At 42.4% G+C, this 18,741-nt stretch overlaps 2 protein-coding genes and 1 non-coding gene across 5 annotated transcripts; all 3 read left to right on the top strand.

Annotated features, from left to right (window-relative positions):
• The first annotated feature begins 4,054 nt into the window (after positions 1-4,054).
• LOC142560300 (BET1-like protein) lies at positions 4,055-17,486 on the top strand. Of its 3 annotated transcripts, none has more exons than XM_075672291.1 (4): positions 4,055-4,276; positions 6,734-6,815; positions 12,372-12,428; positions 15,736-17,486. In XM_075672291.1, the coding sequence occupies exons 2-4, from the start codon at positions 6,738-6,740 to the stop codon at positions 15,904-15,906; spliced, it is 306 nt and encodes a 101-aa protein (XP_075528406.1). In that variant the 5' UTR covers positions 4,055-4,276; positions 6,734-6,737; the 3' UTR covers positions 15,907-17,486. The 3 variants fall into 3 exon arrangements, with proteins under 3 accessions (XP_075528406.1, XP_075528405.1, XP_075528404.1); XM_075672290.1 differs by having other exon boundaries at positions 4,055-4,284; XM_075672289.1 differs by lacking the exon at positions 4,055-4,276 and adding an exon at positions 4,526-4,735.
• Positions 4,732-5,715, top strand: LOC142560299 (uncharacterized). Its single transcript, XM_075672288.1, has one exon. It carries the CDS (start codon positions 4,937-4,939, stop codon positions 5,546-5,548), a length of 612 nt encoding a protein of 203 aa, XP_075528403.1. The 5' UTR covers positions 4,732-4,936; the 3' UTR covers positions 5,549-5,715.
• Positions 10,219-10,291, top strand: TRNAS-GGA (transfer RNA serine (anticodon GGA)). Its single transcript has one exon. It is a non-coding gene; the product is annotated as a tRNA-Ser (tRNA).
• Positions 17,487-18,741: the final 1,255 nt, after the last annotated feature.

Here is an 18,741-nt window from a genome sequence, read left to right as displayed (position 1 = left end):
ACAACTATTTTAATCTAACTTTAAGGCATTCAAATTTGTGTTGCCAACGTTCAAAACTACTTTCACGCCGTTTCTTGCCTGATACAGAAATTTAGACAGACATAGTACTAGTCACAACATCTCAAGGTTTCAGTTAGCCCATCAGTTTAAGCCCTCCTCCATTACATGAAACTACACGTACATCATTTATCACACAGGCCCTAGCAACCTACGACTACAGCAGTGCAAGTAGCTAATATACTGCAAGCCATTTGGCCGCATCCATAGTCCAAATCTGCAGCTGACTCTACAGCTGGCATCTGCGAGTGAAGACATTGACCAAGTCCAGGCCTTTGTTGATTCTAGTGTCAGTGGCCAGTTGGTGTCTACTGCTTTAACCAGTCCTCCCTTAATCTCTTCTCAAACACACCGCTACTACACTCCTCTTGCTGCTCACTCGCTATTCGTTGAGCTGGAGGTCATCTATGCTGCATTGACCTCCTTGTGATCCAAACTTACACGAGAAGCATAGAAACTAGTTATATACACAGATTTGGTCCAACAAGGTAGTGAACGGATCAACTTTCGCAGACGACGTGCATACCAAAGTGTCAATGTTCCCATGCACAGTATATGAATTTTTCTGGATACCCAATTTGTCTTCACCAGTTCACGTTCAGGCAAGTGCAGCCATTCACAAACATACAGTGATATATCCATTATCACTTTTCCCAAAACTCCAAGCACTTACACGGCTATCTAAAAAGGAAACGAACCCTTCACTGTTCTACACTCTGACGGTGACTCTGTGCGGATCAGACCTCCCACCTGGTCTCTCCTGCCATAAGGAGGCTGCATTATGAAGAACCTGCTTAGGTGCTACATTGAAGCCAACTGCAACCTGTCTATGGGCTGTGGACCATTTGCCAGTCTTCAGCACGACTTATCCCTTCTGCCTTCATCCAGCTGCTCTTGCAGATCTATTGCAACTCTTATGGAGTTGTCCCAGACTGCGCTTACCAAGCCACCACTACCTGTCTAAAGTGGGTCTACATATGTGGGCCTAAGGTACTCACCAGTCTTTATTCGACTTCATCAAACACAACAAACTATACGCGTACATATACATGCTTTACATGTTTTATGCCACAAGGGAAAGGTTGCCCATCAAAATGAATAAATATGTTTATAGGCTTGTTACCATTTTATTTTTTTCAATGACAGTCACTTTTCTCAACAAGGTAAGTTTCTGTGTGTGATTGGTTTATTGACTGATTATGAGTTTCCCAAGCAACAGGGGGGCTATATGAGAGGCTGTAGTGATGAGCTCTGGATTAATTTCAAAGATCATGTAGGATTTCTAAACATGCACTCAATATTGACATTCATTCCCATTGAAATGTGCTGCAGTGCCTGGAAATGGTACTTGAAACCACTCAGCAGCAAAACTCCATAGCCACTGCAGGGTGTGGTTCTGTATGGAAGAGCTAAACAATGAAGTCATGGTAGCAGTTGAAGCACAAGGAAAATCAAATGACTGAAAGGATTAGGTTAGGATTACATAGCCCTATAAGACAGTCATAATTCTTCATTCTTCAGGCCATGCAGGTTGTACATTGCAAAATTTATTCCGTGTTGTTTATAGAATGTAGTTATGTTAGAAAGGCTCTATAATATTTTAAGCCATCGATCACTAACGGTGTAAAGATGGGCTAGATTCTATGCTAAATTTCTCAGATACGCTTGACAACAGTCTAACCTAACCTAAACCACCTTTCGACAAAATCCTACTATATTCCATGATATAAGCTTATCAGTAAACTATGGCTTATTGTCACATTTTTTGCTACTTCAACGTATTTAGAACATTTTGTCACATAACAGTCATTTTGAAAATATGCAGTTGCACCAAAACAAACACATATACAAAATAATCAGGAATGAGTTTCATGGAATGAGAAATCTATAGGCATGCATTTATGGACACATAAAACTCTACTTATATTCTTTCATGTATATCCAAACTGTTTTCATTTCTTGGCGTAAGTTGTGTTACATTTTAACTACCCTTGCAAAGAGGCACATGACATTGGTACTTTCAGATTTTTCCTATTGCTGATGTGCGCTAGTCTCGTTCAATCCAGTCTTCACTTGACAAAATAGTTCAGGTTCAGGTGAGTTGGTTGGGCCTCTATACTGTTTGAATTGTTTGTACACATCTTTTCGAAACTGCATCCTGTCATTTTTCAGGAAATTATTAAGCCAAGAAAGGCACAAAATTTCCAACAGACACAGAAATGCCCACAGATCTATACTACCCACACATAAAGTATGTCGCAACTCTCATAGCCTTGCAACACCATTGTGTTTATGAAAGGACTTTATATGCAGGATCATGAAGAATGCAGTGGTGGTAAAATTAACCCGTATGTGTGAGTGTGCTCGAATTTGTGTACAGTTCATTTGCAATGGCTCCACTGTTCAGCCTACCTGACAATTCTTTATTCTGTGTCATTCACGTGTTCCTTTTGGAGAAGCAGCCTTCTTCAATGCCCCGAATCATCCTGAGTGGCACTTCTTCATAAATGACAACAACATGCCCACACTGACTAGAAAGCTGGAATTGCCCTGTGGAAGTCAAAAAACAAGCAATAATTTAATACAACTGGTTTCAGCTAATATCTACACCTGTTAAGCCAAACATATAAGAAATAGTGCAGTAGGGACAATTACATGTTTATTTTTCTGTATCTCGAATACACATTATCTTCTGCAGTGGATTATTAGGGGTTGTGACATGGTCATCAATAAGCTCTTCATTGATCAAGCATGCACTTACTAATTAACACATTTGATAATTGGAACTCCTTTTAATGGACACCTTGAATACTTAGTTGTTTCTATGCCATGATTACTACATGTAAACACACAAAAAATCATTTGGTGAAATTTGGTCAACAAAACACTTCACTGGTGATTCCCAGTTCCCGTGGCTGTGAATAATGTGCCATTGAAAAAACGTAACTTCTATTTTTAGCACACTGCTTTTATTCATTACTTGTGTTCGGTGAAACACATACAGACTCCCATGCATCCACATGCACACACACATTTATCATTGATGAAACCATTTGAAAAATCTATTGTTATATGGCAACAAGTATGATATCAATCAATCAGGGAATCAGTTTATTTACACCTCAAAAAATGGAGGGAATAGGTCGCAAGGGAATTTAATGTACCTACTTATATTTGCACTCCACATATCTGGTCCAATTATTTCCACACTACTTTAGGCATCAGAGATGCTTCTTAACATTCCCCTCTTCGGAAGCTCTTGGCACAGCCTGTGCTGTGGTCCCATTACAGGATCAGTCACGGTGGCCACATTTGTGGATGCAAATTATTTTTGCCAACTCTGTCCAGTATATTAGCAAGGAAAGAAACCACAAAAACTGAGCTGCAGATCAACTGATCCCTCCGCTTACCTAATGTTACTCCAGTTCAGTTCATTATATACTGCAGAGTATTGCTACGCGTGTACATATGAGCACATTACTAAAGGCACAATCTATGAGTTCGACAGAATGTTCAATGTGCTGTATGTGTTCCATCGGGAATGGTGAAGTAGTAGTTCTTCGCTCCTCATTATGCCTGCAGCCAATTAAATTGTATATGTGGTTTCATTAATCCATATCTTTTTATGAAGAATTACTGCAATGTTATACTGATTGTGCACTAAGTCTAAATTTAATTACTCTGAAGTTACAAGAAGTAGCACCAAAATGCGAAATAATTTTCCTATCATCTTTTTTCCCCCCAACGAATCTGTAGAACTTTGGAATAAAATATATATGTACTTGACTTTCATTCATTTTAATTCATGGCTGATAAGCAGTGGCATAGCCAGAATATTTTTTCGGGGTGGAGGAATGGGGAGGTCTGGGAATGCCTAACAGAAATTGGTTCTTTATTCTATGCCGGGGGGTGCACGCGTCTGGTGTGCCACACCCTGTTGGTTACGCCATTGCTAAAGGGGAGGTGGAATAAAGAACCAGCTACATTTAGGCCGCACAGTGAACTAGACCAGTAGCTAGACTGAGCCAGACTAGACTGGCCATGGTCAGACAATGCAGTCCGCGATTAGTGGCGACGACATGCGCGCACGACAAAGATACGGCATCTGTGCGCTATCCTTCATCAACTGCAACACGTTGAGATGTTGCACAAGAGGCCAAAGGACTGTCAAGTGTCTGCTTCTACTTCGCTTGCGCGATACCGAGATGTCGCTAATTTGGTTGTTTGGTTTGTTCCTGCTTATTTCTTTCTTTTCAAGACACAAGGGTCGATCATTTCGCGGGTTCCTCGATCGTGTTTCTGACATTCTGTACTACTGCTAATAGGTGCTCTCTGGTACTACCATGAGCACATCAAGCCAGGACTCACAATTTTTCCACATCATTTTTCCGTCAATGTTGTAACCTTACCTAATTTTCTTTCTCTTTTATTGCTGTCTTCGCGGAAGCTACAAGAAACGGCATCCCTATCGCGTCCGTCATCCGCCGACGAATACAAAATGGCGAATTGTGAAGGTGCGTCGTCGTCGCGATGAGCCCTTACGCAGCATCTTTTCTACGTAGGGTCAAACTGAAAGCGGTCCTCCCCCGCAATTAGAGCCTTCAGCTACCGTGGGAACAGAAGGAGCGCTTCGAACAGCTGAAGAGGAGGCAGTGCAGACCCTGTCCCTCGAAATCTGGTAAAGGCATCTCTTCCATCGCTAACTGTTTACCATCATCCCTGTGAGCTCTTTGAACGAAGCAGCTGCGCAGACAGCGTCACGGCGGCGCGCAGCGACGCGTCGTGCTTTCACCGCTCCACGAAAAAAAGGAAGGCGCTGCGCGTTTGAGTCCGTTCTCCGATCAGAGGCCACAACAGGGTGCGCGCCGCCGAGAGAAAGATGGCCACCATCTCGCAAACTAAAGTGCACGCCTCGGAAGGATCGGAGACCGACGCTCCCAGCGCCGCCCGCGTGGTGCTGAAGCTGAGGAAGCCGGCTTCCAAGAACCGTCGACAGGTCGCCTGGACCGAGGGCACCGTCGACAACGAGCACATGAACCGCCGCAAGTCGAAGTGTTGCTGCGTGTACGTCAAGCCGCGCAAGTTCGGCGAGAGCTCGAGCTCGAGCGAGGACGAAGAGTGCGAGCACTGCCGCGGCCACGTCGAGCGCAGGCAGAGGAACAAGAAGCCGGCGGCGCCCGCTGGCACCGTCACGACGGCTTCCGCGGGGACGACGGCCGAAGAGGCGGCGGCGGGCGCACCGCCGGCCTCCAGACGCCACGTCGCCTGGGCCGCCGACACGGTCGACAACGAGAACATGAACAAGCGCAAGTCCAAGTGCTGCTGCATCTTTGAGAAGAGGCACGAGTTCGGCGAGAGCTCGTCGGACAGCGAGGCGGACGACTGCCCCAACTGCCGCGGCCACAAGGAGGTCAGATCCAAGAAGAACGCGAATGACGCCGCCGAGCCCCTGCTGGCGAGCCAGTTCATGGTTCACGGCGACGCCTCTTAAAGTGCCGTCGTTTCATACACAAACAAACTCGCAGTGGTGCCCGTTTGCTAGAGTCGAAGGAGAGAGACTTTAATCCCAAAGACGCCAACTTGCCCGATGCAACCCCTCTTGGCGACCGGAAGTGAAAAAAAAAAAAGAAAATTAAATTAGGTGGCCGCGTGTATGTGCCATAACTCTGTCGTCTGAGAAGTCAGAGGTACCCACAAGTGACATAGGGCCGAGAAATGACAGGGCTCACGAGTTTATTCATGGTACTGCACCTCTGACGTAGGAAACTCTTGGCAAAGAGTTGCTGAATTCATTTTTTTTTACTAGCCCAGCAGTGTAGAGAGTAGAAAAGCTCATTAAGGTGACTGTGCACAAAAGCCTGCTTCAAGTTTATGGATGCATTTTAAGCTTGCTTGCTTTGTTAGGCAATTTACCACCTCTTAGCCAAGTGCTAAGCACTATGCATTCTTCATTTCCTAAACATTTCATTGTTTTGCATTGTTGGGCTGTTGACGTTGCAGTGCATATTAGCCCTAAGTCTGTGATAATTGTGTTGCACAGTCTGTGAGCATTTGTGTGTTGCGCTGTGGTGCTTATTAGCAGACGTAATCGCACCTGAAGTAGGAACGGTGAAAAATGCTGGAGTGACTGCTGCCCATGGGCAAAACAGCTGCAATTGTGTTGAAAGGCATCACTGCAAGAAAAAAAAAATGCATGTGGCTGCCATGAACTGTATGTACAAATGTTGCCAATAAAGGAAAGACTGAAGTACTGTGTTCTCAGTTTAATTTTAAATTTGTAGATGGGGTGAAGCAAGCCTGCTTACCCCACCTGTCGCTGGGCAACATATTGAGCGTAGTCTTGCCATCACTATTCCATCTCAATAGATCAACATTGCTTAGTGCCTGAGAATCATCTTGGATACAGTGCTTGTGAGAAAGTCAAGCAACTGCATTAAGGGGTCCAGTCTATGTTAATGACAATGTAACAGTGCTCAACATACACAGTGAATTGTGCACAAGGCTGCCTAATAAGTTATTTTGTGCTTTCCTCCAATTACACTGTTGGAAATGCATCGTGTGCAGAAGAATGTTTCAGAGCTCAGATGCTCAAAAACAGCCAGATTGATAAGTCGTGACTGCAGAGGCAAAAGCTCCGTGGGCTGACAGCCAACCTTGTGTTTCTGTCGATTTTCAGAACAATGGAGGAAGAACGGCTTGAAACGGAAAACCGGCGCTTGGCTGACCAACTGTCCAATCAGGTGTCTCATCTCAAGAGTGTAAGATTACTCGGTCTGTCTGACCTCTTGCATTTTACCCCCCTCATGTAAGCTGCTTTCTTCACAACCTTAAAAGCTTATCCATTTATTCTAGCCATATGAACTGCACACATTTATCATTACTTGCTGCACTAGATGGCTAGATATGGTGCTCTGCGGCTGATGGTCACGAGGGTTTGATTCCGGACTGCAATCTGATTGAGGTGGAAAACAGGAACACTCGCATGCTGCATGTTAGAAGCCGAGGCGGTCAAAATGAGTTTGAAGCACTCTGCTACAGCCTCCCTCATAGCTAGGGTTCCTGCATTTTAGGATTAATCTGATACAATCTGAAGAACACTAGCCGGTTAAAAAAATTAACAGTTTGGATTTATCCGGAAAATTACTGAATTTCGGGGCCCACAGTTGAAATCCTATGACTGCCACGACTACACTTGAGGAAAAAAAGTGATGTGCTGAAGCTCTTTATCATGACAGCAAACTCCTCGCGCAACTTGGTCATCCAGTTGAGGTTCCTGAATGCATCTCAATAATTGAAGAACCAGAGCCTGAGTCCATACTTTTCCGCATTATGTGCGCCTATAGGCACCACCAAGTCAGTGGAATGATGCATATGCAAATAACTTTGTGCTGGCATCGACAGCAGGTTGGGCGTAACAGGTGAGGAGATGCGCCACGAAGTCCAGCTTCCAAACTCCATTGCTGTAAGTGAAGGTACACCAAGCAGCGAAACACTCTCAGAAGTTGCTGTACATCAGCGAGTCATTCTGGTACTGCACTCAGATTCTTAACCCAAACATGATGGCGGAAGTGCTAACAACATTTGACACGCACAAACTGTTGTTCTCTGCCGTTTTACCACTGCACCATGGCAACACCTTGTTGCCAAGGGGTCTTTCAGAATACCATGTGTATGCTGTAGAAGAAATCGATGCCATAGTTTTCTGGAGAGTCCTCGGCCGAGACTGGCCCATCCTTTCACATCTTATACTGAACCTACTGGCCTTTTCTATATCCGGTGCGAATGTTGAAAGGGTATTCTCAGTGTTTCTTTCTGTAAATAAAAGTGTACCATGATTAATGGTTAATATGTGTCTATATATTATGGTGAACTGTAAAGGTGATAAACCTTCCTGCCATTCTAAATGTTAAATATAAATAGAAATGTATTTTTTTCTAACAGAGCTGTCTTTGGGGTATGGGCGGGCAAAACTAAAGATTAACAGCAGCATCAAAGGCCAGAAAACTAGGAATTTTGTTGCACTGTAAAGAAAAGCTTCGATTACCACGAAAAAAAAAATCAAATTTTGCCCAAAAATAGACACTGAACTTGCAAAACCCAGTTCATAGTCTACTGTACAGCTTCAGGATGCAAAACTCCACCAATTAAATAGGCCCTGAAATGATTTTGACAATTTACTTTAGTGGGGAGCGTGATGTTCATGTCATACGAACGGCCGCTCACTCCCTTTCTGGGCAACAAAATCACACACACCCTAGCTTGAGAGTTAGCGAGCCGAGCAGGGGCAGGAACAGTGTGGAGCCTGAGTGCAGAGAGAGACTGCATGGTCAAATATAATGAAATCACCAAACACTACAGATTAGTGAAGCAGTATTAACCCTTACCATACTCCTCATTAACTAAACAGCAGGCGACAGTATGGCGACTATTACAAACAAACACCTTCCTAAAGCCGTCGCTTATTATCGCTGTTACCCAGAACACTATTCAGATAGATGTAAAGGCTGTAATCAGCGAGAGGACCTCATACACATAATCTGGACTTGCCCCAACATAGTGCAGGGGCCAAACAACACACGTGCGAACGCAGAGCAGTGGGAGACTGCGCTGCTCAGCTCGGACAGCGTGGTCCCACCACGAGTCATCAGGCAAGCCGAAGATGCTGCTAGGACCCAAGGGCTCCTAGCCGCCATCTAAGGGAGGGGAGACGAATTCCTCATGACACTTGCAGTTTTCAATAAATGTTGTTTCATCAATTCTGTACAAGGGCACTGAGCCTTGATAACCACAAGGACTGGTCCCTTGTGATTATCAACGGTGAAATCTAGGTGTTCTGCACAAACTGTGTAATTATTTGATTTTGAACATACGCATCACTGCATATCACAGCAGCGCCGCTTCCCTGCGTTTTCAGCCACGTCTGGCCATTCTACATAGAATAGGTGAGTGATGTCACTCGCGCAAGCAGTCTAATTGGCTTCCCATATGACGTCATCAGGAACACTTGCAGCGTGCCACTCCATTAAGCTTATTTTTTATAGATAGCATATGTATGCAAAGTTGTGTACTTGCAAAAATGAATACGCAGATACAGTAAATGTAGACCTTTCTTCAAATGAACGCTGCACTGCTGCCTGGGAATGCGAATCATCTGCTACAGCGGTTGTCTGTACATTTTATGCACATGTGAGGGAGGGGAGAGGAATAGAGAACTACTTCCGAGAATCGGGGCTTTGTGGGAGCTCTGCGAGGCTACACATAGCAAGGGGAAGGGTGAATATGAGTGCGACAAAGCTTAACAATATATTGTATAGTGGCAATGGCAGGTGATGGGACGCATATGGGTTATGTCACATGAACATAAGTACAGCGGTGTCTTCTGGTGCCAGAAACGTGAATGATGCCACCACCGCTGCACTGTGCTCGCCTTTTCGACGAGTGCTGTACGCAAAATTCATTTTCAAGTTACCGCCATCAGAGTAAGGAGGAAAAACTGCGTCTGAATGAGATGTAGGAACAAGCTCGGTTCAAATCAACCAGGAGTAGACAGCACTGTTGTGGCCAAAAAGGCAAGACACTGCAATTGTCGCACTGATTAAGAGTTGAGGGGGAATGCCATGGCTTGAGAGTAGGGCAGTGCTCAACCTCTTGTCTTGTGTGTGTAGCCTGTTTGATATAGTGAGCTGACATAAAATTCTTGTGAGATAGCATTCTATATAAAACATGCACTCTATGCGAAGGTTGTGGGTTCGGTTCCCACCTGCGGCAAGTTGTTTTTTCATCCACTTTAATTTCCATTAATTTATCGTTTCTTTGTTTCATTTATTAAGCACAAGTAATTCCCCTATGTTGTCCTTGGTGTCAGTGTTTGTTGGCTCCTTATGATATGACTAATAAAAATCGGGCCCCTCGGTTAAACCCCTTTTTTCTCGTTTATTACATAACGAGGGTCTCGAATCCGGCAACATTGATGCCTTCAGGTAGCATATGTGGGTTTATTGACCGGTTGCCTTCACACAAAAAGATCACGTTCTTGTGACGCCTGCGGCAGAAAGGACATTGCACGTCCGCCGCCAAGGTCTGTGAGTGGCGGCGCTGGCTAACACTCCAAGGGTTCTACTAGGACACATAAATACCCAAGAAAGTGGATGGGAAAACAGCGCCGCTGTAGCTCAATTGGTAGAGCATTGCACGGGAAATGCGAAGGTTGTGGGTTCGGTTCCCACCTGCGGCAAGTTATTTTTTTCATCCACTTTAATTTCCATTGATTTATTGTTTCTTTGTTTAATTTATTAAGCACAAGTAATTTCCCCTATGTTGTCCTTGGTGTTAGTGTTTGTTGGCTTCTTATGATATGACTAATAAAAATCGGGCCCCTCGGTTAACCCCCTTTCTTCTCGTTTACTCTATGTTAAGGTACAAAAAACTTGATAACAGCAAAAATCATTTTCAGGGACCCTGCAGTGATAACACCTGTCTCGCAAAGTATGTCCACACTTTGCACAAACAGAGTATGAGTATAAGGCCGTTAAAAGACCCGCTTTTAATAAAATTACCATTCTGTGGGAACTTAAAACTTTTTTCACTACATCCATCCACATGTAACCTCTTTCATGTCAACTTGGGACACTGTGTACGTACCTGTATAGACAATTCGGTATTAAAAAAAAAGAAAAAGAAAACCTTGGGCCATTTGATATGTGCCACTGGCTAGGTTCCTGAATATACAACTTGGACCATTGGGTATATGCAACTGGGCATGTTACACTTGCCATGTGAACATTCTTAACCAATCTTCCAGAATAGGTATGTTCCACTGAGTGGGTGCCCAGATAGACAAGCAGAGCAAGAGGCGAGGAGTGAAGAAATCGGCTAGAGAGAAGGGAAAATGTCGGCATCAAAAGCAGCCAAGCATGGACAACAAAGTGAAGGGAACAAGATGGGACTGGAGTGTGCATTGAGTGAGGAGAATTGAGCCGTGATGAAGTGAAGAAGATGTCAATAACGTGAAATTAAAGAAGTTGGCTACATAAATTTGTAAATAAGGTGTGTCGCCATATTGGCTTGGTGCTAATCACATTAACGTCGACATTCATCGTGACATTGGTTGTCATAATTATTTGTTTTTGTGTTAATGACATTAGTCTGCTTCAAGTTGGAAGTGCTGCAAACTAATGCAGGAAGGGAATAAACTGTTGCACTCTTGAAATGCCACTTCAACAGCTGGAAAAATTTCTTGCGAAATGATACCATGAAACTTTGTTATACAGGGGGTAGTACAGATGATCTACCTGATTTTGTTTTTTCATTGTTGGACACGCTGTCACAAAAATTTCACTGTCACTTTTTTTAGGAGACTGCATTGTTATATGATGTGCAACATTATCCAAAGCATAATTCACTACAAAAGCTTTAGCTTTGCTGGCCTTTATTCATAGTAATGACAGCAACCAAAGAATGGTGCTAATTGCTAGTTATGTCACCATATTGTTACGTAACCAATTTTCACTATATTTGAAATAACTATATCGGGGAACATGCTGAATTGTAGAGTTGAAGGTAGTCGCTACACTAAATGTTTTCACTTAGTAATAATGATGGTACCATGTGTTACTAGATAATTAGGCCTAAAAACACAATGGGATACATTGTTTTACATGCTTATGTCCCACAATGGGTAACTGGTTCTTTATGAAAAAATGAGTAGAAAGAGAAAAAATGATAAAAAATTTTAAGTGCTGCCAAGTGACGACGTGATCGTACAGACAGTTATGTGTGTTAGAACATGGATAATAACTTCTCAAAAGCCACTATAATTCTTACATGACCAGGGCCTTCACAGTTTCATTCAAATACCCATATAATCTGAAGAGCAAGCTGTTTAAACACGCACACACACAAAAGCAGAATCGATGCGCTTTGGGAGGTAGATATCTTGGAACTTGTGCTTCTATGAAAATTATTAGTAGACATGTCTTGAGCACTGACTGATTTGAACTGTGCACTTTCAGCATGTGCATTAAAGTTACCAGATGTTATTTGGCAAAAATTGATTAATTAATAATATTACTGGCAAATATCACAACTCCGATGTGTGGGAACAATATGAGTACTATTGGCCAGCAAAATTAGCCTCTCTTGAATCCTGATATATTTGATAATAGGAAACAATTGTTGCTGAAGTGTGCCATAAAGTTGCTTCCGTCCTGTGGTGAATAATGGCAAGGGTGTTACTTTTATGATAAATTTGTGTTGATGTTGTGTGTTTTTCTTAGCATAGTTGTGTTAACCTATTCCACATTGTTTATCCCTAGCTGGCCTATGACATCGAACTGGAGACCAAAGAACACAACCGCCTACTTGGAGGACTCGTGAGTCATATTTCAAAAATTTCTGAGATGCTATGACTTATCGAAAGGAGGCAGTCAAGTTTTTTTCAAGAGTGTGCTATCCTTGGGATATAATAATTTGTAAATCTTTCAAATTTTACCCACGAAGTTTTTTATATCCCACCACATGTATTTGCCTGCCATAGCTAAGCAGCAGCTTTGCCTGGACTCCATATATAACCTTTTCAGGTACTGTTGATACAACTGTATACATGAAGAAAACCCCTCGCTATAAAAAAATAATAATGGAGGTAATGTTTTAAAATCTGAGGTACATCCCGAAACACTTCTGATTGTACCTGAACTCTAAAATTTATTTATGTGTACTAGGTGCATTACTGAAAAGATTTACAGGATTACAGAGAGTTATGTCTGTTTTCTGCAACACTAGTATGTTTTCATGTAGGAAAACTCTTCTTTCTTGGCTTTTGACAGTAATGGTTTCTACCAGGTGACTTGCTGAAGAATATTGCTGTTTTTTAAATACAGTTCACGTGAAATCGTCTACATGACTCTTGCACCTGAAGTATTCTTGGAAGTTTATGTGTGGAGTTGATACTTGTGGACACGCCAAAACTCACTGATACCTCAGGGTTGCAAACCTGTTATGCTGCAGCTTCTCTTTAAATGATATTCACGATGAAATAAATGTGTTCAGCCTAAACATTCAACAGAGAAAATTAATTGGCGCCTGAAGGGGATAATCTGTAGCAAGTACTATATAAATATCCTTTTTATGATTGATGATACGCAATGCCTCTTATGCTTATGTGGGGCTCTGTGGGGACACTGCAATACTTTTTGAACACGGTAAGAAAACCTTTATGATCTGTAGAGGATGCCACCATGAACGTGCAAGCCAAATATATTACCGCTGCATGCAGCAGGGAGCCCACGATCCTGTATAAAGGATTGCTTACTCTCTCCTGCAGCTTTTGAAGATCCCTCTGTTATGTCCTTATGCCCTTCCTATGGCATCACAGACCTGCACGACATTTGACAGGCGCCAGCCATTGAGGGAATGTTCATATTCCTGACTTACTCTTGAGTGAAAGCGCATGCTTGCATGCACATTCGTACAGTCTTCTAGCGAACAAGAAGGTGATGTTCATTAATATGCCGCACCCATCTTCTTAACGCTCCTTCTTTGCCCTTGAGGGGTTACCATAAGTGCATCACGTAAGGAACAAAAAGACTGGAGCAATAGATATGGCATTGCTGTTGCCACTGCCCCAGGAAATGTGTTGAGGAGGAAGGGGGAAAGCAAACATTGCACTCTGCATATCTCCATTATTATTAGCTGCTTTTAAAGAATTTCTGAGGGAATGCTAATTAATTGAAAGGCATTTCGCTCACTCAAAGGTGTTCTCAGTTTTGAAGAAATGGTATTGCAGGGCTTGAGTGATGGTAGGTTTCAGCGAGGTATGGTTGGCAGTAGATGATGGGCCAGTACCATTGAAAAGTTAAGTAGTGAAGTATATAATACGCGGACTCAGCCAGTGCTAACAGGTGCATTAAAAACTCGTAGGACAACAGAGAAACTTGAATGGAAACTGAAGGGACCTTTGCAAAGAGCGATGGAAAGAAAGGTGGTAGGTGTAACGGTTAGGAGAAAGGAAGGCCGCAGTATTTATTCAGTGTTGGACACAGGTAAATAAAATTCTAGTTTGGAATAACAGGGGTGTGGTGTGATAGCCCAGTGGCTACAGCACTGCTCTGCTGAGCTTGAGGTCACAGCTTCAATACTGGCAGTGGTGGCCACATTCCATTGGGCCGGAATGCATGCAAAGTGCCTAGAGCGGCCAGTTGCAATTTGGGGTGTATTTGCAGGCTTCTTTCACACTCTGAAAAACACTTTTAGGTGGCACGTATTGAGCAACAGAAAGCTGAATCGGGAGCTTTTCATGTTGCTCTGCAATTTTCTCATTGACACTTTGCATCTAACTATAACAATTGAGAAGTTGATTATTTAATGAAGGCTAATTATGTAATAAGGCGGAACAAAATATAATAATCTGAGTATCTCCAAGCGGCAGCAGACGACATCACCTTGGTTTTGTCCAGCTACATGGAATTTGCGCATTTTTAAATCTTTTTGTTCACCCTGTGGAGAAGCTGAGCCATAAGCTGAGGAGGTGGCTGGACAATTGCACAGTAGCGATGACAATCTGGGAGGCCATAGTCATCCAGGCATTCCTGCCTGTATCGAGTTGCAGGCTCGCTCACAGAAGTTGCCGCACTCTCACAAATATCGATGACAAAGCAGTCTGAAGAAATAACGCCAGTGAATTATTCTGCCAAGAAATTCAATAAGGTTGTCCAAATAGCATTCTCTTTCATGTTTAAATGCAGGGTAATAAACATGTCATTAGCAGTGACTACCAACTAAAAATGTGTGTAGTGTTTCCTTTCTTTTCTTTTTCTAACACTAAGCGATTGTGGATGCATTTGATTATTTTCTTTTTTTGTCTGTTCATATTGTTCTCTCGTCTAGCAATCTTTTTCTTTGCATGTGTGCATGTGTGGGTTTAGCTATGATTTTGGGATAGCAGGCTCTACAGTAGCCAAACTTTCTGTACTGTCACAGTTAAACGACAATTAAAAATAAAGTGTATTAATTCATTGGAGTTAGTGCCCTGTCCTTTCATTGGTAGCGCCAGTTATCTCCTGTGTGTGCATGATTTCCTCATTTAGGAAAGCTTTGTTTTTTGGGAGAGGCAATATCCTGAACTTTGCAGAGAATTTGTATATCATATAGCTTGACTTGATACGTGCCTATAGCATCACTTTAAATGGCACTAGGACACAGCACACATTATGTTAAGTTATTTTAGTGAGTTACACTTCTACAATAGCAAAATGGCCACTCTTGCCGTGATAGAAGGCTTGGTGAGCCATAAATGATGAAATACAGGTGGTGACAGCACATTATAGTTCCTGCTCCAACTCATCCACGATTTCATGTACTTCGACAGTGTCCCCTCGGCCTTGGTCAACTATTCTTGGTAAAGAAAGACCACATTGCATTAGAAAAGATGCAATGGCTTCATATAGCAAGACTTAGTAACTTTTGCTTTATCAAAATGGCCCAATTATGAGAAAATATTTGGACATCCATGATGCCATGTTAATTTAATAGTGTTGAGGTTTCAGTGTGAAAAAAAAATTAAAATATGGCCTTTATTTGCTCCAACAATGATCAATCAACATTCTTCTGTCAAAGTAATTGCAGTAAGGTTTGAAAGGAGTATTTTACCAGTATAAACTTTTTTTCTCCGTTTTTCTCCAGGGCTGGGACTTTGATGGATCTCAAGGCATTCTCTCGGGCAGCATGGGCCGCGTGAACAAGATGCTCAAGTCCAACAGGTCCAACCGCCGGCTCATGTGCTATGTGATTCTTGGAGTGGTGGCGTTGGTGCTGCTTGGCTACACACTTGCCGTCAGGGCGACTCGTCAATGATGTTACCCAAGCAACGCAAAGGATGTGAACGTGCATAAATTTCACAGGAAAAAAAAAATTCTCTGTCCTGACGCCTAGTGGGTCATCTGTACAGTGCTGATGTGCTGTGGAAGCCACTTTTTGTTGTACTCTGTTTTGGAGTGTATTGAGGGTTGCCAGGTGTGCTGATTTTCGTCTTGGCACTTACTTTTGATTACTTTTGAGTTGTGTTAGCTACAACATGCTTTACTACTTTTTAAAAGACAAGATCAGGTACCGTTGAACCAGAAAGAAGTCACAGTCAACATGAAAATGGCTTCAATATAGCCTATATTCGTTATAAGCATGTATTTGTTGTAGGCTGATTGATATCAGAGAGCAGCTTTTTATATTTACTGCATTATATTGAATAATTTCCTGTATCCATATTATATCAAAGTTCGCTTGTATCACAGCGGTATCTTAATATTTTGGTAGTAATGAAACTGCTCATGAGCAGTCGTATATTGTGTATACAATATGCATTGAGCTACTTGACTCATATTAGAGCACAACTCTTAGGCACCTGTTCCTGGGTTGAACGTCAGCGTCCCTCGGCGTAACTGAGCAAATGTGCTCGTGCCGCTGCTCGCATGTTTGTCGTCTTCTACAGCTGGCTTCGCTGCTGCTCATCATGGCAGCGTTCCCATACTGCCTCTCCCTCTGGGAAGGCACTGACAGCACTGGCTCGCTGCCAGTTGGTGCGGTGATTGCAATCTCAAATTCCTTGCCTCAATATACTGCGAAATGAAAACATGTATCGAGCTGCACTCCAATTTCGCATTAGGGGGTATCATAATTGTTGGACACTTTCTTGTTTTTCGCGATGTTGAAGTGAATTCTGAGGTCATCATTTGAACATGTCTTTTATATCCACGTAAAGGAGCATGGAGTATGGGTTCCTTATACCATCATTAAGTCATTATTTGGCTGCTTTTCTCTGATGTGCAGCCCAGAGTGCCTACTTTTGGTTACCTTCAAGAATTTTATGGCTACGTTTTGAATTTGGGACTTGGAAACCCTGACACTAGCTATCTTTTTTGTCTCTCTCTCTGCTGACACTTTCTTTTTGTTTGTTTTAGTCTGCCCTCTTTCAAAGTACTACTGTGTAGTTGATGCTTGATGACTTTATAGCAATGGGGATCAGCTCTATGATGAGTCGCATAAGATTATGTGCACTCATAGGAAGCTTTACACATTGAAACAAACTTCTTTCTCTCAGTATCTGGCAGCTTCTGCATAAATTACTGGCATTCTCCGATTCTTGGCAGCACACCGGTTTCTCACGCTGTCCCGTTTTGGAATTGCATCGGCCTGTTTGTTGTCATTATACAAAATGTATCTTAGTTCTGTTTGTCCATTATCATTGTGCCACCTGGCTTTATTTAAAAGTTTATTTGATTTGGTTTGCCCATTTTTAAAAGGGTAGTAGATGTTGGTTCAAGGCTTGTTGCTCGGTTGTGTACAGAGATAGGAAGAACAATGCCTATGGTATATTTAAGAAGATGAACATCTGAAGCTGACATTATTTTAAGATTAATAAAGAGTGGAGTTGAGCTGTTCATGTAATGTGTGAAACAGGTAACTAAGGGTCTATTATAGTGGAAAGAAGGGGTGCCTATGGAAGAATGTGCTTCAGGACAGCAAAGATTAGGGAGAATGATGGGATGGGGCAGTTAAGAGGCCTAGAATGGTGCTTCCTGTCTTGGGACGAGGATAACTGGACATTGCTGTAGATGCTGTCATACCGCAGTAGACTTAAATTATGCTGATGGTGCAGTGTAGTTTGTGTTATACTGTTTTAATTAAGCAAACTGCTGCTGCGTCATAAGGAGCACAGGTGTAGTATGGTGTTAGCATGATGCTTTAGAACTTTCTGTGGGCCTAGTTGGTATGACCTTCCTTATGTGCCGCGTCTCTTTTTTGCGCTTTAAAAATATTTGTGAAGCATAATGCTTCCCAAGTAAGTGTTGCCCTTGTAGTTATAAAGAGCTACATCATAGGACTTTCAGCAGCAACATACTAAGTTATGTAATACGCATGCTACAATCTTTGGAGGTCATGCAAGTGGACAGAAAGAGTGACTACATTATTTATTGCAGCAGTAAGCCGATGCTAGAACCTGTGAAAGCCATGTAAAAGTCTCTGCAAAAGCCTTGAAAAGTCTGACATTTTACTAAAGCAAATGGGGCAACCACATAGGTTCAGCTTTGTTGGTTTAATGTTACTTGCAGAGGTAAAAGAATGTCATAGCATACACAGGTATTATTGTTTTCTCTTTACTTGTTTATGATAACAAAATACATATCTGTGGCTCTTGTTAGCAAGAAAGAGGGTTAATAAGTGATAGTTGGAAGTTACAACATAGACTTACTCATGCAATTACATATCACTGTAGCAACAGTGCAAGTTTTTTGCAAACAGGAAAATCTGTTTTGCAGAGAACGATGAACATAAAATGCAAAGTTTTACATGCATGCTTTTGATGCAGCTTGTAAAGAGTGCTGCTAATCATGACTCGTGACGCGCACAAGAAGGCTGTCTGATATCAACTATCTTCATTATTGAGCTCAATAATTATGAAAACATTCAAAACATTACACAGGCAGGATTGATCTTGCCAGCTTCTTGCGATAACTACATACCTGCAAGTTGCTTAAGTGAGACTGTTTCCGCGGGTCCATAACATGAGCTTCTAGTCAATGCGGTGAATTTTACTGGCTGAGGTTCACAGCAGTGGTAGGGTTCAGAATTTGCATGATGACCACAGATAAAAATTATTAGCTTATTTTCTCATATTCATTATCTTATTCATCA

The sequence above is a fragment of the Dermacentor variabilis genome, chromosome 10 (assembly GCF_050947875.1).
Source record: "Dermacentor variabilis isolate Ectoservices chromosome 10, ASM5094787v1, whole genome shotgun sequence".
Classification (NCBI taxonomy): Eukaryota; Metazoa; Arthropoda; class Arachnida; order Ixodida; family Ixodidae; genus Dermacentor; species Dermacentor variabilis.
The sequence above is the reverse complement of the archived record's forward strand: the minus strand, read 5'-3'. Positions and strand labels throughout refer to the sequence as shown.

Coding starts and splice junctions, on each gene's coding strand:
- LOC142560299 (XM_075672288.1), top strand. CDS start 4,937: ATGGCCACCATCTCGCAAACTAAAGTGCACGCCTCGGAAGGATCGGAG.
- LOC142560300 (XM_075672291.1), top strand. CDS start 6,738: ATGGAGGAAGAACGGCTTGAAACGGAAAACCGGCGCTTGGCTGACCAA. Junction 6,816..12,371: donor AGGTGTCTCATCTCAAGAGT/GTAAGATTACTC, acceptor GTTTATCCCTAG/CTGGCCTATGACATCGAACT. Junction 12,429..15,735: donor ACCGCCTACTTGGAGGACTC/GTGAGTCATATT, acceptor GTTTTTCTCCAG/GGCTGGGACTTTGATGGATC.